We start from the raw sequence: 21,558 nt of genomic DNA on the forward strand, positions 1-21,558 counted from the left end.
CCCTTGTGCTTAGACTGCTTAGACTCACTCTAATATTGCCAAACTCACACAAAATTGTGTCAAAAAGTGTATTATACCCCTGTCACAGGGGGAATATGAAGGGCCAAAGGCATGGCTTCTCCTTACCTAAATACTTCGTCTTCCCAAGGCTTTGGAAACACAATGAGCAGAACTTGGCTTGCTAGAAACACCTCTTCATTTGCAAATTGAATGTAGGAAGAGCTAAGTGGGAATGCTGCAGCTCTTGACATGTTCAGTTCATGCTGGATTTCCCACGGAATGGGCAAATAATTTAAAAAAGAGGGTTTTTTCTCCCCAGCCTGTCCTTTACCTGTCACAGAACTGAATTCCTGGTGCTGGCTGAGGACCTGCTGCACTGATGGGGAGTTTGTGCTGCCTTTTTCACCAGCTGGGCTGTTACCACACCCATATTACTATTATGGAAAAATTTCCAGGTCTTTTTCTTGCATACCTGATAATTATTAGCTGGCAGTTCTGGCTCTCCATCCTTTACAGAAGAGATTCCAGCTGTCTTGGTTTAGCTCAAAGCAGCTCCCTGCAAACAAACACAACTCATTCTCATCCAAATCTGATTTTACCATCATATCATTTTTAATTAAAGAAACCAAAGGCAATCTGTTTGTGCAGCCTTCCCCAGCAGGAGACTTTGGCCCAGGACATGAGCTGGTGGGCACCACAGCAAAGTGAAGCCAAAACACAGCACAAAATTAAAAACAGAACAGTGTAATTTCCTCCTCGTGTGTCACCTCTGAATTAGTTTATGTATGCAGACACGTGGTCAGTGGGGCAGAGGAAGGGGTTCAGGTGCATGGTTCGATGTGTGATATATCCATGAGCATGTGCTGGTGCATCCATGACCTATATTTGGATATAAGGGCTATAAAAAGCCTTGGAACAAACAACCTCCTGCAGGACCCGGCTCCCCTGTCCCTGCTGTTGCTGCCGGCTTCAGGAGAGAGGAGCAAGCCCACTCCAGCTTTTATTTCTCCTCTTGGTGTTCTCCAGGAAGATGGCTAAAGGCAGCATCTCCCTCCGCTCCCTGAATGAGACGCTGAACAGGTCTGAGCAGCACTGGAAGGGACTGGGAGGGCTGGGGCAGGAGACCAGGCAACCCGTGAGCATGGCAAACCCGTGAGCATGGCAAACCCGTGAGCATGGCAAACCCGTGAGCATGGCAAAGCTGTGAGCATGGCAAAGCTGTGAGCATGGCAAACCCATGAGCATGGCAAAGCTGTGAGCATGGCAAACCCGTGAGCATGGCAAACCTGTGAGCATGGCAAAGCTGTGAGCATGGCAAAGCTGTGAGCATGGCAAACCCGTGAGCATGGCAAAGCTGTGAGCATGGCAAAGCTGTGCTTCCCTGGAAACATCCGTGGGGAACGGGGTGTACACACACAGCGTGTGTATATGGGGAGGGAGCAGTTCATGAGCAGTCTGACTTCTCCTTCACTCACTGGGGAGGGAAGAGGGACGCAGCCACCAGCTCCATGGTGGTGGTCAGTTCCGTGGCTGCCATCCTGGCTGTTTGCTGCAGGATTTGGGCAGTGGCTCCACCAGCCAAGGCCTGCAGCTGGATGAGGTGTTGCCAGGTGATTTATAACCCACAGGAAGTTCAGGTTGGCTGTTGTTAACGGGAGATTTGGGATGAATTACCAAATTTTGGAAAATGCCTGAGGGTCTGGAGGATTCAAAGATCAGGAGTAAATGGTTATCATTAGCAAAAAAACCCCAACAAACCAAACAAGAATGGACCTTTCTTGTAAGTTTAAAGAAAGCAAATCAGTGTTGCTGCAGGATCAGGACATAGGTGACGCTGATTCACCCTCCACTGCCAAAGCCTGCCCTCAGCAGAGGAATGTGACCAACAGGTTCACTGGCTTCCTGTAAAACAATCCAGCCCCAGCTGCCCCTGCTGGCACCGCTCCCTGTGCTCGGCTCAGCTGCCAGGGGACAGTGGCTCAGATCAGATACAGACCATGAGCACAGATCTTCAGGAGAAAAGAGTCAAAAACGGGTCTGGAATTCTCAGCAGTTAGAGACAGGCAGGATACTCTTCCCTCCCAGTGGATTTTCACCTCTGGGCTTTCATATTACTATGAAGGTGGTGAGGCCCTGGCACAGGTTGCCCAGAGAAGCTGTGGCTGGCCCATCCCTGGAAGTGTCCAAGGCCAGGCTGGACAGGGCTTGGAGCAACCTGGGATAGTGGAAGGTGTCCCTGCCCATGTCAGGGGGTGGAATGGAATGATCTTTAATGTCCTTTCCAGCCCAAACCATTCTGTGATTCTATGAGGTGTTGGCCTTTACAGTATCGAGACATTTTTAAGCCAACTCAGCTGTCACACATACAATGTGATTTACCTGCAGTAAAAACGATCACCATCAAGAGTATCACAGCCAATGGGATGCAGTACTTCTGTTTAGGAAACGAACGATTAGGTGTTGACAGACTGACAGCTGACAGACTTGGAAAGAAACTGCTCCTCTCCTCGAGATACTAACAGGGTTCCCTCCCTCAGCTTTTATGACTCCAAACAGTGGTGACCACAAAAATAGATACTAGAGACCTGACCCAAGGGAGAAGCACTGGAACTACTCCTGAAAGAAAAAAGTGACAATTACATCTGTGGTAAACTTCTTGAAGAAGTGTCTGAGTGAGTGAGTGAACAGGGAGAACTTGGAGGCTGCACTGGCCTGGAAAATAAAACCCACGTGACAGCTCTAAAATGTCATTTTCTGTAAATGCCTGAATAGCAGAACTAAGGTTACCCATACAACCACACTTTCAGAGAAGTGGGAATGCTGGTGCTTTTACTGCATACCTTCCAAGTATGTTCTGTGTGCTAACGAGAGAGAGGGGAATTTTAAATAGCTTTCTGGTAAAGAATGGGGATGTGGTTTGTGTGTACACTAGCCAGAGTCAGAGGTCACTGACTCAGTGGTAACTTCACTCACACTAAAGGAAAAGTGTTCAGAGGTCATGATTGAAATGAAAGCAGGAGGTTTAATCTGTCCTTCCTCGTTTTGTTCTAAACTTGGATCAAGAGGCAGCAGCACTGAGTGTATGAGAATTCACTAAAAGCTGTAGGAGATGGGCCCTACCGTGGTGTAACTGAACTGATGTTTTTAGACCCCAAATTAGCAAATGCTGAAATGTTTGTTACGGGTGCTTAAAGATACATAAGATTAATTTACAGACGGGCAATATACCCCCCAAAAAAGTGCTGGAGAGACAAAAATGGTCAACTGGTAAAGCAGTGGACTAAAAGGCTGCTGAGAAACAAACTACCCCACTGACAGTAGCATGAGTGATGAGATCTTCGATAACTTTATTTGTAGAGGAGAAGGGCCGAGAATGGGCCACGAGGAAGCTTATTTACCATGATAAAAAGCTGCAAAACAGGGAGCAATTCACCGGCCGAGTATCTCCCCCAGGACACTGATTTTCTGACACCCCACCCCCTCTAAAACTCATTCACACCTCAGTTTATCCACTTGCTCTCTCCGTGCTGAGGGACTCGATCCCGTTATGACACATCGACCCTTCCAATTCTTCTCAACTCTGCATTTGTACATCGCACAAACTCAATTTTCCGATTAAAGGTCGGGTTTAGTCCCCAGATTCTTGCTGAGGCAAGAGGAGTCCTGCCGCAGGAAGATGAGCTTTCTCGGGGGTGCAGAGGAAGTCTCGTAGCCTCAGGAAACAACAGCAAATCGTTAGATGAGGATGTGCTCAAGTGGCCAGACAATGAATTAAGGTCTGGGGTACTTAGTAAAATGTGCCACGGTTGATGTCTTTTTATTTTTTCGTCGCTCAGGTCAACTGCAGACAGAATCCAAAGTACGCCTTGGAGAAGGAGGTGGCAGGAGAAGAGGCAGGCAGGGAGAGGTGGGAGCTACTGTTAGGGAAAAAATGGCATTCTTGGTCCTTCTCTTATAACAACTGGCTTTAAAATACCTTGGAGTACTTGTGAAAGAATGGAAAACTATGGGTAAATTATCTAATCTGCTGTTCATACAGTATAAAGTTAACTTCTGTTTGTTCGGAGGGTTTTGTTTTGTTTGGGTTTTTTATTTTTTAACATCACCACCTGAAAGCTGCTGTGTATTTTTGTACAAAAAAAGCCAAAGATACGCATAATAGTGCCACAACAAACAAGGCAAAAGACCTGAATACAGTGTTTAACACAAGTAGGTCACAATTCAGAACTCCATTCCCTGAACATTGGAACAATACAATAATAGTAACAGAAGCAGTAGGGCAAACTGGGGGTGGAGAAAGAGAAGCTAAAGGAAAAAAATTAGCAATGGTGCAGTTTCTGTTTAGCTAACATAGTCTGAAGTTCTGCCAGTAAAACAGAAAGAAAAATCGCAAAAAATTCTCTAAGAATTAGCTGGTGCTCTACTAATAAACCACACATTGCTTATACACAGTAGTGAGACAGTTGTTCAGTATTTAGGAAGGAACTTTGAAGGATTTATATCTTGATAGCTTTGAGATCCTCGGGACTCTCAAGAACATGCCTTGTGCCAATCAGATAACAGAGGAAAACTATCTTTCCAAAAACCACCTGGGGGGACAGAAGCCCAGCACAGCCTGTCTCTCCAGCAAAGAAATGGGCTCAAAGCATAAATACTTGCATTGCCTTGTAGTTTCTCCCTAAATACAGCAAATTCTCTTAAACTGGGTAGTTTTCTTCAGCAAAAGTGGAATGGAATAGCTCAAAACTCAAAACCTCTTCTTTGGTCTTATAATTTACGATTTTAAGTAAGGAAAAATACAACAGATACCAAGTAATGAAAAGGAGTTAATAAATAAAAGCTATGAAGCAGTTTTTATCACAGAGCTGTTCTGTGGAAGAACAGTCCTATAAAAGGGAGAAGCAGAACAGGACGAGCTGATGGGAGAAGAGAAACACTGCGGGTGGGTTTTTTATTATTTGCATCATTCTTACTCTGAGGAGAAATAAGAAGGCATCAAATAAAAATGATTCAAAACATCACGATACTACAAATAAAAGCATAAATCACCTCAAAACGTGTTAGAGGAAAAAAAAAAAACACCTGTGCCACTAAAAATGCAAATGGTCGAGACCTGCAAATACACGTCCACACTGGTTTTGCAGCTGTTTTTTTTAGAGGTTGTAAGACCTCCACACCAGGAAAGGGCCAAAAAGACATGGGGCGTGAAGAAAAAAAAAACACAACAAAACGTGATTTTTAGTGGCGTATGCTCTCGCAGCCTGGGGTCTGGAGCTGTTCACAGCGCAGTGCCGCGGCAGAAAGCCCCAAATCCTCCTGAAATTCCCTCACGCCCGTCTCGCACCCCTCAGGGTGGAAGGCAGGCTGCATTCCCTGGAGGCTCGGTTCGCGGCTCTGGACCGCAGCCTGCGGGGGCTGCAGCTGCGCTTCGACCTGCAGGCGGAGGTGCTGGAGCGGGACCTGCGGCGGGACGTGCCCTGGGCTCCCGAGGGCAGGTGAGCGCGCCCAGGGACGGCCCAGCCCCCGAGGGCAACCACGGCTCCTCCCGGCAGCAGGGAAGGATCGCTTCCCAATGTCCTGCCTCACCCCGCCCTCCGGCAGCGGGCAGCCGTTAACCCTTACTTGTATCGCCACAGGGAATCCCACCTCTGCACTCAGAACCCGCGGGCTCCACCTCCCAGCAGGCCCGGCGGCGGAGGAGGGGAAGAAGGAGGAGGAGAAGGAGGAGCCGGCTCCCTCAGCAGGACGGCGGGAAGGGCTCCGTGAGGGGCGGGGCGCGGCCGCCATTGCGGGGCCTGTCGCGGAGCCGCAGCGGTGGGTGCCGAGCGCTCGCTGGGAGCCCTGAGGGGCCGGGGCTGAGCGGGGCCGGGGCGCGGGGGGGGAGAGCCTTTATCTCTGAGCACCCGCGCCCCCGGGGGTTATTTTTCTAATCAATAAAAAACAGCGGTGGTAGTAAAACCCGCCTTGAAGCGTGTTTGTCGCCATGGCGAGTTCTGTGTGGGGAATCGCAGCCTTTCTCTCAAGGACCTCCTGTGGCTGTCTGTTTAAGAAGCTTGTAACTTATAAATCGGTGTTTTTATTCTTTCTGCTGCATGTGTCTTATTTTCTCTCCCACAGAGGCCAAGTGGAAAAATCCCTGTGAGGAGCCAGATGATCCCCATTGTTTCAAGTCATACAAGAAGGCGCTGAAGTCCTAATTCTTCATTTATCGTAGGAAAAAAGTATTTTTGCTTTTTGGTCTCAGCTTGTGCAAGCAAATGAACGAGAAAGAAGCTGCTCTGCCCTGATGATGTATTTCACCTTCAGAATGTGCTGGAAGCAAGTCTGTGCCAAAAGCAGCTTTTGAAGGACACAGATGTACTGAAAAATTGAGCAAATGGAAGGTTAAGGTAACTGGGATAACATATCCAGCATAGCTTGTCATAGCATAGCATAGATAGAGAGTGCTGGGAGAGAAGTGGAGTAATAGAAGTGGCTGGAAGAACTCTCACCTTCTTTCCCCCTCTCGCCTCACCACTGGCTTGCCATCCCCAAAGCACCTGTTACAGCTCACAGGACGCTGCAGTAGGAAAACCTGGTACAGTTTTTCCATGAGTTTTGGAAAGATTTGAATCTTCACCTAGAATCTGTCTAGAATCCTGAGCAAAAGCAGCCACTTAGACAGGCTTTCTAAATCCACTAACGTTTTCTTAAGGTTGTTGTAAAACATTTTCTGTTTTATGTTACTTCCCATAAGGAACCTGAAACGTTTGACTTTGCTTTCAGGTCCTGATGTTGTCCTAGTCTTGTTCGTCTACCTCGAGTCAGTATGTCAACGAAATCCAAGGCCCCACTTTCCTTGTCTGACTGCCTCTGCCAAATTTGCATGGAGATCTTCGTGGAGCCCGTCACGCTGCCGTGCAGCCATACCCTCTGTAATTCCTGCTTCCAGCTGACAGTGGAAAAGGCCAGTCTTTGTTGCCCTTTTTGTCGGCGTCGAGTCTCTTCTTGGGCACGGTACAATGCCCGCAGAAATACTCTTGTTAACTGGGAGCTCTGGGAGAAGATTCAGAAGAATTACCCGGAGGAGTGCGAGAGGAGGATTAACGGACTGGATTTGGACGAGGAAAGTAAGTGAAAATGTCACTTGTCCTGGGATGCCTTTGCTTTGCCACCGTAGTTACTGTGGGTGGACTTTGGATGTTGGGAAATGAAGAGCTGTGGGTAGGCAGGTGTGTTACTGCTGGGCAAGGCAGAGGCAGAGCTCTCCTGGGAAAGGGGCAGGGAAGAGTTGGGCAGTACCTCTTTCATTTGTAGTACAGAGAGTAAAAATGATATTGTCAGGTCATGGCAGTGGGTATTTGTTCATGCCTTTGGCACAAAGTGCTAGTGTGTAGCTGCCTGGCCTTGCAAAAGCAGCAGTTTTTATTGCTTATTTTCAGCTGTAGCATCTGCAGGCAGTGTTTGGGTGTGTGGGGGTGTTTCTTTATCACTGTCAAGTAAGTGAAGTGGTTAGAAGTTTTTTAAGTCTATTAGTTTGGTTAGAGATTCCAGGGGTTTGCTCAATGCAAGAGTGTCTGAGCCTGAAATTGTAGTGTCAGAGAGAAGGAAGTGAAATCTGACTGACTTTTTGGAGAAGCATTTTGGGGTTTATTACGTTGCAAGCTCCCTCGGGGGAGACTTGCTGGTAGGTTGGCTCTATGGCACCTTGTTCCACGTGCAGTGTTATGAGGTCTTTTTAATCACAACGAGTGAAAAACACGTGTTATGGTCAGTGTACCAACACAGAATAAATCATGGAGTGGGTTGGGTTGGGAGGAACCTTAAAGCTCATCTCATTCCACCCCCTGCCACGAGCAGGGACACCTTCCAGTATCCCAGGTTGCTCCAAGCCCTGTCCAACCTGGCCTTGAACACTTCCAGGGATGGGGCAGCCACAGCTCCTCTGGACAACCTATTCCATCATATTTACTTTGTATACAGTGCTTGGAAATGACAGCCTGTTCCTGCCACTCTGTGACACTGTGCTTTTCTACTGTGTGAATTTTATTACTTTGTAACACAAAGTGCTTTTATTTTTTTTTTTATCTCAGCACTTGATTTCAGTCAAATCATTCCCGTGACAGGGTGTGGAAGTCATCTGTTGTTAAAATAGTTGCTGACTGTCATGATCTTGCTTTGTTCCTTACTTTGTTTTTTTCCTACCCATTAGTCTGTGTCCCCAAACCACAGCACCAGCTGAGCAAGCCTGGGGAGCTGAGGCAGGAATATGAAGCAGAGATTAGCAAGGTAAGTCTAAAAAATACATTTAAAAGTAAAAATACTTTGGATCCAGTTACTTGAATTGCTCCCAGTTATATGAATTGTTCCCACAAACAGCTGTTATGGTATTTAGTGATAAAGATACTTTAAAGCACATTGCAACTGCAAGAACATACTGGTCACTCCTGAAGGATGGATTAAATTTATGGAAGAAGAGAGATTTCCTTGTGTTTGACACGAGGTGACATTTCTCAAGTTTTCTTGATCTGTACCTCCTACCTCACCTCTCAGTCAATGCACTTAAAAGTAGCAAATGTATAAATTTAGAATTGTTTGGGCTTTGGTTTAATGCTTGCCTTACAGACCACAATTGGATGAATACAGCGTTTTCTTTCTTCTTGTTCTGTTACCTCCAGTCATTTGAAAATCGGAAGAAAATATTTTTAAGAAGTTTCAGTTTTGCCTGTTTAAGGATCCCTCTTCCAATTCAGACACACTAGTATTAAGATTTATAGTTGGAAAATATGCAAGAATGCTCCTTTCCCTGACAGCCCCTTGCTGGTGGTTACAGGAGCAGGGGGAGTGTGTGAAGCAGAGGACTGGAGGTAATTTCCAAATTCCCTTACCCAGTAAAGAAAGATTTATTCAGTCTTGAAGTACTTTGCTGTCCTCGTGGAGTTGTTGGTAACTGATCTCTCAGTGGGTATCTGCTGTAAGGAAGGCAGATGCAAAATTCTTGGGCTGCTGCTTTGGGTTTTGTGCATTTCAGGAGAGCAGGACTCTTCTAGAAGAGAGCTGTGCTGTCACTGGGGTGTGTGATGATATAATGACATAAGCAAGTTGGGCAAACGCTGTGGAATAGCTGCCATCCAGCCTTAGAAAGAATCTTAATCCCAGTTCCTCTGTAGATCCATGTATTGGAGATCTTAGTTTTTGTGTGAAAAGGTGAGGAATGGAGTTTAACCTTGCAGGTGAGCAAGACTAGTGGTGTAATCTGGCAGAAACCAAAAGGCTGTGGTCAAACCCAAGGCTCTGCACTCGGCATCAGGGTGATTCACTCCTTTGGAGACTCGTGTGCAGTTAAATGCTGGTTCTAGTTTTTGTGAACAGCGGGTGGTTCGCATTTAAGGAGCGTCAGCTCAGAGGTTCTGGTGCAGAGTGTGGTCCTGCAGCTGTAACCGGGTGGGTTTTCAAACACGTCTGTTGTAGGTGGAGGCCGAGAGGCGAGCGCACGAACAGGAGGAGAACAAGGCGAGCGAGGAATTCATCCAGCGGCTGCTGGCAGAGGAGGAGGAGGAGAACAGGTTGGCAGAGCAGAGGCGGAGGGAGATGGAGAAACAGCTGAAGCAAGACGAAGAGCTGGCCTGGCAGCTCAGTAACAGCCTGGTGAGTTAGGGTCAAGGGGGGACAGCAGAAAACAGTGATACAGTGCCAGCAACTTCTCAGAGATAAAGCTAAAATTTGGAATAATTTGAATTTATTTTAGTTGTAGTTGGAAGCTGTTGTCAGCCCCCAGTACTTCAGAGCCTTGGTTGACCATTAATTTTTGAAAAACCAGCGGGAGGGTCAAATACCCCAAACATTTCTGCCTGTGTAATACACACTTGAAATCCAGCATCCAGCACATGTGCTGCATGTTTTCATTGTGAAACATTTTAAAACATTGGTTTTTCTCCTGAAAACTTCCTTTTCCCCATGATTTTAAAAAACCTTCTTTGGAACAAAATAATGTCTGTAACGTGTACTGGAAAAAAGGAACACACAGCGAAAATTTATCTTTTGGGGGTATTTTTGTTTTATTAATTCGTTTTGTTTAGTTGGAGTTTTTCTACCCAGTGAGGAAAGCTGTGCACTTATTTGAGCAAATCCTCCTGTCCCTCAGTACTGGATCCAGGAAAGTGTATGGAACGTGTAGCTTTTCTTATTCCATAACTGTCTGTTACTTACAGTTCTGGACTTCTTTGGGCAAAAATAACTAATTGTGCAGCAAAACCAAAGTAGTTCTCTGGGGGTTTCTCTGGTCTGTGTTGTGTTTTGTTTTATATAACACTGTTTTTACTTGCCATGGAAGAATGAGGATTCCGAGGGACACGTGCTCAGCAGCCCGTCACCAGCACACAGCCTCTCGCCTCAAACATCCCCAGCACACTTGTGCAAGGCAAAGAACAAACCAAGCAACACTGGAGACATTCAGAAGTAAGGGGTTCAAGTGTTTCTTGAACTGAATTATTGATCTGTTTCTTCGTATAGTGTCCCTCTGCTCCATTTGCTTCCTTGGAATCCTGCAGGGCAACTTCCCTGGATAATGGGGGACAAATGTGTGAAGTGTTGAAGGTTACAACATCTCCTCATATGAGAAGAAGGGAAACACTTGCCCTTCTTGTTGTTTTGGTTTGTCAGAACGAACCTGAAGATCTTGATTAATGCAAAGGGCTGACAATTCAAGGAAAAGATGTTTAAAAGGGTGTACTTTTGTTTTTTCCTTTAAGGTACCTATCTCCGAAGCATCATGGTACGTCGGGACCAGCATCATTCTGTAGTACCACAGGAAGAAGCAGGAGCAGCTCTGGCTCAGTGGTAACTGGAATCATTTTGTTATGAATCTCAGTGTTGGTAATTACGGGATATTTTCCCTTTGCCTGTAGCATTCCATCCTCTATCCCCCTTGCCCGTCAGTGCTGGGCAGGTTATCTCACCCTTTTTAAGCTACCCTCAGTATCCACAATTCCCAGTTCTGGAGCTTACTGGAGGGGGGTGCACCCTGATTTACATCTTTCCATGTCTGTCTGTCTGTCTGATCCTTCCTGGTAGGCCTCAAAAGAACTTGAGCAGGCCTGAGTGGTTGGTTTGAGTCACTGATAAGAGGAAAACGCTGCAGTTGTGGTTTCAGTCCTTTAAGCTGGGCTTCTGGAGTTGTTCTAAATATTTTCATGATTATTAAACAATTAGGTGTTTTTTAAAAAGAGAAGTATCCAAGTTGCTCTCCCAGAGCAGTTTGGGGCAGTGCAGTTATGAGAAGTGAGACTGGCATTTATTCACACCCGTGGGCTTTTAATAAATTTACTTTCTTGGTGGTCTCTCCCTGTTCTTCAGGAGACCAAGAGCAATGAAGGCAGCTGTTCTGCATTGCAGGATGAGCAAGAAAAAATGCCGACCCTGTCTCCACAGCTGACCAGCGTAAATAAAGATTCTGATGCTAAGGATTCGTTTTTGGAATCATGCATGAACTATTTCAGTGCCTCAGCTTCAGGTGAAACCACTACCGTCAGCCAGGAAAAAACACCAGGACCAAATTGTTTAGGAGATGGAGTTCTAGGTGCACTTCATGAAGCCACAGAAGGGGAAGGGTCTGGAACAGCTCTTTGTAGATCCAAAGGAAAAGATGATGAAATTGAGACAAACAGTGGCAGTTTAACACGTGTAGAAAGCATAAACATTGAAAACTCTCCTCAGACTTGTACCTCTGTTCAGTCAGGGATGAATTCCATGATGTGTGACAGGCAGAGTGCAGGATGTGGCCTGGGGAAGGTGGCTGCACACTCAGATGAAAAGGAACCAGAGGGGCTGCAGAACACTACGGAGACTCCCAAAAGGAAGCTGCTGGAGGCCCCAGCTGATGCCGTGACTGACTCAGGCGTGCTTGACAAGAGGAGAAGAACCTGTTCAGAAAGTGTGGAAGACGAAGGGGTGCAGATTAATGACTTCAGCTTGCAAACACAAAGAGCCTTTGAGCAGGAGTTCTATGAAAGGCGTAGGCAGGAGGAGCAGGACAGGCTCCTGGCTCTGCAGCTACAAAAGGAGCTGGACAAGGAGGAAAGGACACTCAACCGGCAGAAGGGTTCTCCAGACGAGTATCTGCTTCGCACCAAACCACCCCAGTCTCTGAAAGACTCTGCTGCTAAAAAGGGAAGTTCCAAGGTGGCCAAAGACTCAAAGGGATCAAAAAAACAGGCTGAAACCAATCACTACAAGGCTCGGAAAGGTTCCTGCAATGAAAACTGGCAGTCGCCTACCAAGGTGCGGGTGAAGTCCCCCGGCATCAAGGAGGGAAAGGTTTTGAATTGTGTGGTCAATACCAGTGACAAAAACGATATTTGCTCGCTGCCTAAGAACAAGCAAAAGACGATCCTGCAGATGTTTAAAAGCCCTGTGGCAGAGTAGATCAGCAGAGCCACGGACACGTGGCAGACTGGGAATGGGGAACGTGGGGATGTTCTCCTGTGTTAGGCAGAGCTGCCTTGAGCAGTTCCGAGCTGTTGGTTTGGAGGGGAATCGCTTTGGGCAGCGGTGTTGTGAGTTCTGAGTTTTAGCAGTGTGCGCCCCCAGACTTGAACATTTCTTGATTGCTCTTTTCCTGAATGTTATTTTCTAGCACTTGCAGCACTTCTTGCAGGACTCGCAGCATTTCTCATTTGCTAGTGCTTGGGTTCCATGTAGTTTGGAATGTGAATACCAGTAGTGTTCAAAAACAAGGATACTTTAAAATGAGAATCCAGAGTCTTTTACGGAAAGGATGCACATTCCACGGAGGAAGCAAGCAAAGAACGAGTCTGTATTCCCAGCTGGCTGCCAGCTGCAAGGCTCAACCCTCAGCACAACCACTGCTCTGTAAATTGAAGCATGTCACTGAAATTTTGGCTGTTTCTGGAATTGCAGCCCCTTTGCACAAGTGGAACCAGACAGCCACTCTTTCCCTCTCATATGCTACCCCCTCCCTTGGATAAAGAGGGAAGAAACAGGTCATTCTTCCACTGCCAAAGCCAAGGATCTTTCAGGGATGCCAAGGCTATGGGCTTGTATTCACCTCTATTCAGAGAGGTCCCTCCTGTAGATCCCCCTTTCCTTATTGTTAAGAACAACATACTTTTGTTTTCTTACTGCTAATGTTCTGCAACTTTATTCTTCTGTAATAGTGTTACCTGTATTTGGTGCCGTTTAATTTTCATACTTAAACTGGTTTGAGTCTGATTAAAACCACATAATATTAAAAAAAAAAAAACAGTCCAGAAGCCAGTTATGATGGAGAAAGTTAAACCAAAAGGGGAAAAGCAACTGAAAACTGGAGTCAGTAATGATGTAACTGCAATTAAAGATTCATGTAACTGCCCTGCCTGGCTGTAACTGTTCCCCTCCATTATTAGAGGCACTACCAAATACTGTTCCCATTGGGTTTAAAACTGAAAGAACTTAAAATAAATTGTAATTTAGACCTGGGGGTACTGAGGCATGTAGGAATTTGAGGCTGGTGAAGAGTTGACCAGGTCCTACTCCACAGAGGAAGTTCTCTTGCCAGTTGTTTTATGTGTTGTTTTATGAAGCCATATTTTGGCTTTTCTTTGCTTCTTTGGAGCTGCTTTTGCACTGTTCATGTTTAAAATGGAGCCAAGCACCATCTGTAAGTGCTGAAGGGTGTTAGTCACCAAAGTCAGCAATTGTTTGAGATTTGTCCATTTTTTTGAACCCCACTGATGACTTTAATTCCGTTTTGGGAAACTTGTAACAAAATACTTCAAATCAGTATCTTCTGATGGTTTAATTTTCAAGAAAGCCCAAATTTTATGGAAAGCATGACCGGCACACCGAGCCTAAAATCTGACTTGTTGGGTTTTTTGTTTCCCTCTGCCTGTATGTCTCTATCAGTGGTGGGCTTCTCATAAATAAATGGTCTGTTCTGAGATGTTTTTTGAGAAAGTTACAAAAGATGACCTGCTGCAAATCCTTCGCTTTTCCTCCTGCTGCCTCAGCCATTGTGCTGGAAGCCTTCCTTCAATAAGGATCTGGTTCTCTTTAATCCTTACCTGAGATGAGGTTGTTTTCTGTCAACAGAAACAAATATATCCCTTCATTAATTCAAGTGTTCTTTTAAGGCAGAGCTGGTGGCTGTTTCCATGCTGGTGACCCTCGGCCTTTCCAGTCAGGATAAGCCTGTAAAAAATAAACTCCCATTTTCAAAGCAGATGAGGAGAAAGAGCTTATTGGCTGCCCAAACCTTAAGTTTATGCCCAAGTAGCAGCTTGGGCACTTGGGGACTCCCCACAATTTAATTCCACACATTAAAGGGGTAGGAGAAGCATTAGGGGTGGAGAAGGGTGAGGGAGAAGGGAGAATTTCCCTTTCTGGCAGCACTGGCTTGAAGCCACATCCCAATACGTGGATTGCTGCATTTCACACCAGCCCCATTCCCTTTTCCTCCACAAGCTGTTCCATGGATTCTTTCTTTTCCCTTTTAATGTGTGATTATGCCTCTTCCATATAAGACTTGTGACATGCACTGAACTAATCCCAGTAAGAAGTTCAGCAAGGAGGGTGCTCCCACAGACTCCCTCACCAGCAACAGCAAATCCTGCTGCTCTGACTCCTTTGGAAATCAGTAAAAAAATTACACAATTTGCCATTTCAAAGGTCTAAACAGCTCACAAGTGGGTTTTGTTGTGTGTATATACTGGAGGGTGGTGTTAAAGGATTTGAGGGATATTTGTGTTTTTCCAGCTCGCTGAATTTTGTCTTCAATGTCAGAATGGGCTCTTACATAAGACTTGTTATTTTTGTAAGCAGAATGGAAAAAAGCAAGGGGGCTACAAACTGATTGTTGGATAAACCCCATCCTTAACTGCGAAATGTCCAAAACCTGTCACCTACAGCAGCAGCCCCATCTGAGGTGGGGGACTGCCAGCCCTTGGGTCCCCCCCAATGATCCCATTCCTCACCACACACACGGCACAGTAAATCCTCACCAGGCACAGTTCAGCCTGTCCTTTTAGATCTTTATTGTGAGAGGGTGGAATGTGGCCACTGCTGCGTGGATTTTGGTTGTACCAACAGCTGGGTTTTGTCCCTGTGATCCAGGAGCTCTGAAGCAGGTGACATGAGCTTTGTTTTACTGGTGTTTGTGAAGCAGGAGTCTGTGTTTGGGATGTCTGGGCTGGTGTAACAGTTCACTGCTGCCCGGAAGGGTGAGTTCACCTGCCTTCAGCTCTGGTGATTCACGTGTCCTGTTTGTGAACCAACTTCAGCTCACCCAACTGCCAGGAAAAACAAAACAAGCGCCAAAAAACCAGATACTTAACAGGCTTGGTCGCTTGCTTGAGGGGATGGGAGGCAGAGAGGGCATAAGAGAGGGAGCAGATGTACCTGTTTTCATGGCAGTGAGGTATTAGATTACTAGAATTATAAGGAAACCTCAGCTTTCTGTGGTGTTCACTGTAGCTGACAAGTGTTACTGGCTGGGTGCTCAGCAGCACTCCAGCCTGCTGGCAGCAAGCCAGACACGTTCCTGCCGTGCCGGGAAACTGCTGAAAAGAGTAAAACCCTCCTTTTCTGCCACTTCTGCAGGCGGCCTTGGGCATCAGAAACACCCGGCACAGTGGGTGGGGACAAACCCAGGGGTTTGAGTTTTAGAGGTTTCTTGTTGCCAATTTGCGGTAACACCTCTTGTCCTTCTGCTGGGCCCCCCAAGCAGAGCCTGGTCCAACCCCTGCCCCTCCCTGCAGACACCGACACACACGGATGAGGGCCCCTCCCAGGGGCTCCTGGAGGCTGAAGAGCCCCAGCTCCCTCAGCCTTTCCTGCTCCCAGACGTGCTCCAGTCCCTTCGGCATCTCTGCAGCCCCCACTGGACCTGCTCCAGGAGCTCCATGTCCGTCCTGTGCCAAGGAGCCCAGAGCTGGATTCCAGATGTGCCTCACAGCGCTGGGCAGAGGGGCAGGATTCCCTCCCTGACCTGCTGCCAGTGCTCTTCCTGATGTCCCCCAGATCCCATCGGCCTCTTGGCCCCCAGGACACACTGCTGGCTCAGGGACAGCCTGTCGTCCCCCAGGGCCCCCAGGCTCTTCACTGCAGCGCTGCTCTCCAGCAGGTCCCCCCAGCCTGTACCGGTGCTCGGGGCTATTCCCGGTGTCTCCCCCCTCGCAGCACCTGGACTCGCTCCACACGCGGCCTCGAGGCCTGCGTGGGGTAAGCCCTTTGTGACGGGGTAAATCAGCGTCGGACTCCCCGGCCTCGCGTGCTGAGGGTGCCGCTCCGGCACGTGCCTGTCGCGTCCCGCCGTTGGAAGCGGCGGGCCGGGAATGCCGTGGAGGATCCCTCGGGAAAGCCGCGGAGGCGGCGCCGGAACTGGGAGGGGGGGGCGGGCGGCGTTGCCACGGCAACTCCCGCCTCCCGCGCGGCCGGGGGGCGGTGCTCGTCACCACGGCAACCTCGGCCACGCCCCCTCCGCCCCTCCCGCCTTCCTCCCGGGGCGGCGCGGGCCAGGGAGCGAAGGTGCGCGCGGGCGGGCGGGCCCCGCGCATGCGCAGCGCGCGCCGGCCGGCGGCGCGTGTGTTGTGTTGCGGCGGCGGCGGCGCAAGATGGCGGCGTCCGGGGGCTCGGCGGGCGCCGCGGCGCTGAGGGCGCTGGTGCAGCAGTTCACCGCCATCACCGGTGGGTGCGGGCTGAGGGGCGCGCCCGGGCTGCCGAGGGCGGGTCCCGCGCGGCCCCCCCCGCCGGCGGGCCGCGGGGCGGGAGGCGCGGGCCGAGGCGGAGCGGTTCCGGGCGCCCTGCCCCGCGGCCCCCGGGCCTGTCCGCGGGCGCGCCCCGGGGCCCGCCCGCCGCGGCGGAGCTGCCCCGGGCCCCCCCGGCTCCGTGCGTGGCAGGGAGTTCCCCTCCCTCTCAGCGGCGGCTTGGGGGTTCCTCCCGGTTATCCCGGTGCGTGTCCCGCTCCCTCCGCGCTCGTCCCGCCCTCCCTCCCGGCTCCGCTTCGCCCCGGGAGCCCCGTCCCGCTCTTGCGGGGAACGGCGGGAGCGCAGCCCCAAGTCCGCGTATGAAAATACGTAATTATCGTGCGGTCCTGGCGACTTGCGGAGGGTTGAGCTTGGTCGCGGAGGTGGCAGGTCGCTCTTACGTGGAAGTTTGCGTCAGGTGACAGCCCCTGACAGCGCCGGTCTGTGGACTCGGAGCGCTTGACCCACTTTGTGCTTAATCTGCTTCGCTGTGGTTCCCCCTCACTGATGGCTTTGCGTGTCAGATGGTGCAGGGGTGTTTAGTAGGATGTATCAACTAAACAGCCAGAGAGAAGTGAAACTGCTTTTAGTTGGGTTGCTCGAACCAGCTCCGTTTCAGGTTTGCATCCGTGTCCCTGGGCTTGGATGCACTCAAACCCTGAACAGGGATGTGAACACCGCGTGTGAACAGGGAAATCATTGATCTCTCACCTATCCCTGAAGAATCCTTTCAGAGTAAACTCCCGTGAACAAAAAGAACTCACATCAAACGTATTTTCAGTGTGCTGTGTGCCTACGTGTGAGATATTTGCTAAAAACAACCAGAACAGGCAGAGCTGTGCTGGTTTGCTCTTCCTGACGGCTTTTTGTGCTTCTGCGTTTTATGTTAAATGTAGGAACACCCCTCTTTATGTTTTCTGAGATAAAAAAAAGAACCTGCTGGGCTTTGCCCATCCACTGTTCAAGTGGAGTTTCGAAGCTTTGTTTTTTCTATTTTAATAGAATTTAAGGTTATATGCAGAAGTGTGTTGTCGTGGAGCTTGTCTGGCCGATGTTGGTGTGGTGTGACGGGTGCTCCAAGTTCACACCTCAGTGGTTTGTGTTAGCAGCTTCCAGCTTGGAGCTGTGTGTGTATGGAATCACTCCTGTCCATGGGGAAGAGACTGAGGGAGTGCTCTACAGTGCTGGATAGTAAGGGATGAGGAGAAATAGTCCTTGATGCTTTTCTTTTATCTGATGGCAGACTCGTGTTTCTTTAGCGCTCTCGTCCAGGAGAGTACTGCTAAGAGGATATGGCTCCTGCATGTCTTTCCCAAAGAAATTATGGGATATCTGTGAAATTTACTTTGAAACTTAACAAATATTTACCATTTTCTGTTTGCCAGCACAAGAACTGAAAGCTTTCATGTGATGGCTCTTTGCTCAGGAGTGATGAGGAATCAGTGCAAGCACTTTCTGTGTCGGTGGCTCTTTAAATAGCAGGGGGTTGATTTATCATTTTTATTCTAGTTCTTGCAAATGAATGGCTTTACATGACTGTAGAGTGAGGTGTGGGGTGGTGTGTGTGTGTCCCAGACTCACAGGTGTGGTTTCATTGCTACAGTTGACATTGAAATGAGCTGAAAATGCCAAAGAACAGTTTGTGGGAAGGACCTGAACTTCATGTCATTTTTTGGGATGTCACTAGTTTTTATTTTGCACTTTCTTCACCTTGATTAAGGTCTTACAGTACAGCTGCCTGCCATCCTGACACGCTTGTCACGGCAGGTCGAGTGTTTAGGAAATCAGTTCCCTCAGTCAGTTTGGCTTTCTCTCTGGTTTGATGTGCAGGTTATTTAGAACTGGTTGCTCTCAGTTCAGTTTCAAAGGGTATTCTCTGTTTGAGCTGGAGCTTCTTGTGCCTTTCCCAGAAAATCTTGAGAAACATCCGGACTGATGTTATCTGTGAGCCTGGTTTTGGGCAAAGCATTTTGTTCATTTTGGTGAACTTAGGAAGAATTGCTGCAGATCCCAAAGCTGCTCCCAGACTGGTTTAGCTGCATTTTACTGCTGTTCCTCTCTACCAGCCTTTCCATAGGAAAATAAGCTCTTTGGCAGCTCACCACCTGTGGAGAAGGTGCTGTACTCAGTTAGACACTAAAAAGGGTTGGGTGCAGGAGAGCTTCCTTTGCTGAGGGAGCTTCTGCTGATGGGATGGTTTCGGAGGAGAAGCTGGGAGGACTCTTTCCTCTGGGGAGGAAGGAGTCACAAGTGATTTTAGAAATTGCTCTTTCATCTTTGGCAGCAAGATTTAAACTGGGATTAACTGCTCTTTAAGAGGTGTTCAAAGACATGTTGGACAGGGCTTGGAGCAACCTGGTCTAGTGGAAGGTGTCCCTGTCCATGGCATGGGGTGGGACTGGGTGGTCTTTAAGGTCCCTTTCAAACCAAATCATCCTGTGATTCTATGATTTTAATGAATGTTATTCATTATACAAAGAACTCTCTAGACAAGTGCTACTTTCTCCCCCTTGGCTGTTTTTTTTCCTTCTTATCTGAACTGAACTTCTGCTGGTTTGTTTTTGCCTTTCAGCACAATCAGTTAATCAGGGAGCCTTTTCTTCCAGCTCTAAATATCTGTTACAAGTGAGTAAAAAAACTTTTTAGCAGCTGACTTAGTATTCTCCCTGTTAAAATGTTAAATCAGGTTTTCATTTTTCTTTGTGTATGCCTACTTGTGTTTGGAAAATTCACAGAATCATGGAATGGTTTGGGTTGGAAGGGACAATAAAGCTTATCCAGTTCCACCCCCTGCCATGGGCAGGGACAGCTTCCACTAGCCCAGGTTGCTCCAAGTCCTGTCCAACCTGGCCTTGGACACTTCCAGGGCTGGGGCAGCCACAGCTTCTCTGGGCAACCTGTGGCAGGGCCTCACCACCCCAACAGGGAAGAATTTCTTCCCAGCATCCCATCTAACCCTACCCTCAGTGGGAAGCCATTCCCCCTTGTTCTGTCCCTCCAGGCCCTTGTCCAAAATCCCTCCAATTGTCTTGGAACCCCTTCAGCCCTGGAAAGGGCTCTAAGGTCTCCTGGATCCTTCTCTTCTCTGAGCTATACACCCTCAGCTCTCCCAGCCTGGCTCCAGAGCAGAGGGGCTCCAGCCCTTGGACCGTCTCCAAGGCCTCCTCTGAACTCCAACAGATCCACATACCAGGAACAATTATACCAGGAAAAGGTCTGACCTCTAGAAAACCCCTCAGATGGCTTCCACTAGATCTTCTGTTGCCATCAGGAAGAAGTCTGGCTGTCCTCCATGCAGGCTTTCCCTTCCCCCTGAGAAATGTATGTCTGTCTCATTCCATAGCTGTACTTCAGGGATAAATGGCAGCTGATGAACTGCTCTTCCTAATTATTAACGCTTCGAGAGAGGAAGCCGTTCTGGGCGCCTCCAATCAAAACGCTTTCGTTTTCCTTTGGCGTTCCAGGTGCCAGCGAGAGCGTGGGGAAGCACATGCTGGAGGCCTGCAACAATAACCTGGAGATGGCTGTCACCATGTTCCTGGACGGCGGAGGGATCGCCGAGGAGCCCAGCACCAGCTCCGCGGGGGTGTCGGCCGCGCGCCCGCACACCGAGTACGTACCTGGGGAACGTCTGTCCTAAAAATGTCACAGTGTCAGGCACAGCAAACGGGGCAGCTGTCACTCCTAACCTGCCCCCAGCTCCCTGCAGCACCTGCTGCTTTGGTCCCCGTTAAATTGATTGCTCCAACGCTGTTCTGGGGAAATGAAGTTGCTACGTAACTTGGTTTGTGGACCAGCGGAAATTAGCCTCTTGTGTTGCACTTCAGATGTCTTCTGTAGCTTACACATGCTGTTTTTTACAAACAGAGCACAAGACATTATAGTGAGGATCCAGTAATAAGAGATTCTCGCTTTTAAATTGCTCCAGAAATTTTACTTTGCAATGATTTAGTCCCATTTTATGGCATTCTGGAATTGTTGAGGTTGGAAAAGACCTTTAAAATCATCAAGTCCAACTGTCAACCCAGCAACTCCACCGTGCTCACCGCTAAACCATGTCCTCAAGAGCCACAATTACATGTTTTTTGAACACTTCCAGCAGTGGTGACTCCACCACTTCCCTGGGCAGCCTGTGCCAGTGCTTGACAACCCTTTCAGTGAAGACATTTTCCCTAATATCCAATCTAAACCTCCCCTGGCACAACTTGAGGCTGTTTTGTCTCATTGTGTCGCTTGTTACCTGTTTTTTTTGTTTGTTTGTTTTTGTTTGCTTTTGTGTTTGGTTTTTGTTTGTTTGGAGGTGTTTTATCCCTGTCTTGCACTGGAAAGGCCAGACCATGTCCACCAGTGTGCAGAGGAATCAGCAGCTACAACATCTCTATCAGTGTCTTGCACATCAGATGCCTGTAAAGGGAAGAGTTTTTGCACTTGACCATGGCAGAAAGGCTTTTGGTGCTACCTGTTGATGAGTCTCTTTGGGACAAATGGAATGTTTTCGGTGGAAATGAGTTGGTATAAATCACATTCATTAAATATTGTAAATTAAACCTGGCCAGGCTTTTGTCTTTATGAAAATCGTCCACTTTGGGAAAAAGACAGAGGAAAATCCTTCCCCCTCATACTTCTGAAGCACATGTATAAATTTAAACAATTGTTGTGGCACTGACTTTTATAGCTCATGTCAGGTGCCTTCCTGCTTTAACCTTTGACAGGTAATGGAAGGTAAAACTCTGCATTTATAGGTGTTAGCGTTCTTATTTCTTTGGCACACTAGTGACTTAAGGTTGAAGTTTTTCTTGGAATACTTTCTTTTTTATACTTGACACCCTCCAGGTGCTGG

At 48.1% G+C, this 21,558-nt stretch overlaps 2 protein-coding genes and 1 long non-coding RNA gene across 5 annotated transcripts in view; all 3 read left to right on the forward strand.

Annotated features, from left to right (window-relative positions):
- The first annotated feature begins 862 nt into the window (after nucleotides 1–862).
- On the forward strand, nucleotides 863–2,745 carry LOC116791757. Its single transcript, XR_004358843.1, has 2 exons — nucleotides 863–1,080; nucleotides 2,538–2,745. It is a non-coding gene; the product is annotated as an uncharacterized LOC116791757 (long non-coding RNA).
- A 2,881-nt stretch (nucleotides 2,746–5,626) lies between these two features.
- On the forward strand, nucleotides 5,627–14,197 carry RNF168 (ring finger protein 168). Of its 3 annotated transcripts, none has more exons than XM_032698054.1 (8): nucleotides 5,627–5,814; nucleotides 6,118–6,389; nucleotides 6,766–7,109; nucleotides 8,192–8,268; nucleotides 9,451–9,627; nucleotides 10,313–10,437; nucleotides 10,731–10,818; nucleotides 11,335–14,197. In XM_032698054.1, exons 3-8 carry the CDS (start codon nucleotides 6,809–6,811, stop codon nucleotides 12,400–12,402), a joined length of 1,836 nt encoding a protein of 611 aa, XP_032553945.1. In that variant the 5' UTR covers nucleotides 5,627–5,814; nucleotides 6,118–6,389; nucleotides 6,766–6,808; the 3' UTR covers nucleotides 12,403–14,197. The 3 variants fall into 3 exon arrangements, with proteins under 3 accessions (XP_032553945.1, XP_032553947.1, XP_032553946.1); XM_032698056.1 differs by having other exon boundaries at nucleotides 5,647–5,814; nucleotides 11,374–14,197; XM_032698055.1 differs by having other exon boundaries at nucleotides 5,647–5,814; nucleotides 6,118–6,182.
- Nucleotides 14,198–16,556: 2,359 nt separating this feature from the next.
- The window catches only part of UBXN7 (UBX domain protein 7), a 28,208-nt gene continuing 23,206 nt past the window's right edge, over nucleotides 16,557–21,558 (forward strand). The window contains exons 1-2 of the mRNA XM_032698070.1: nucleotides 16,557–16,659; nucleotides 20,183–20,330. Of these exons, the coding sequence (XP_032553961.1) occupies nucleotides 16,587–16,659; nucleotides 20,183–20,330 (221 nt within the window). The 5' untranslated portion in view covers nucleotides 16,557–16,586. The remainder of the gene's footprint in view (nucleotides 16,660–20,182; nucleotides 20,331–21,558) is intronic.

This window comes from Chiroxiphia lanceolata, chromosome 10 (assembly GCF_009829145.1).
Source record: "Chiroxiphia lanceolata isolate bChiLan1 chromosome 10, bChiLan1.pri, whole genome shotgun sequence".
NCBI classification, from domain to species: domain Eukaryota; kingdom Metazoa; phylum Chordata; class Aves; order Passeriformes; family Pipridae; genus Chiroxiphia; species Chiroxiphia lanceolata.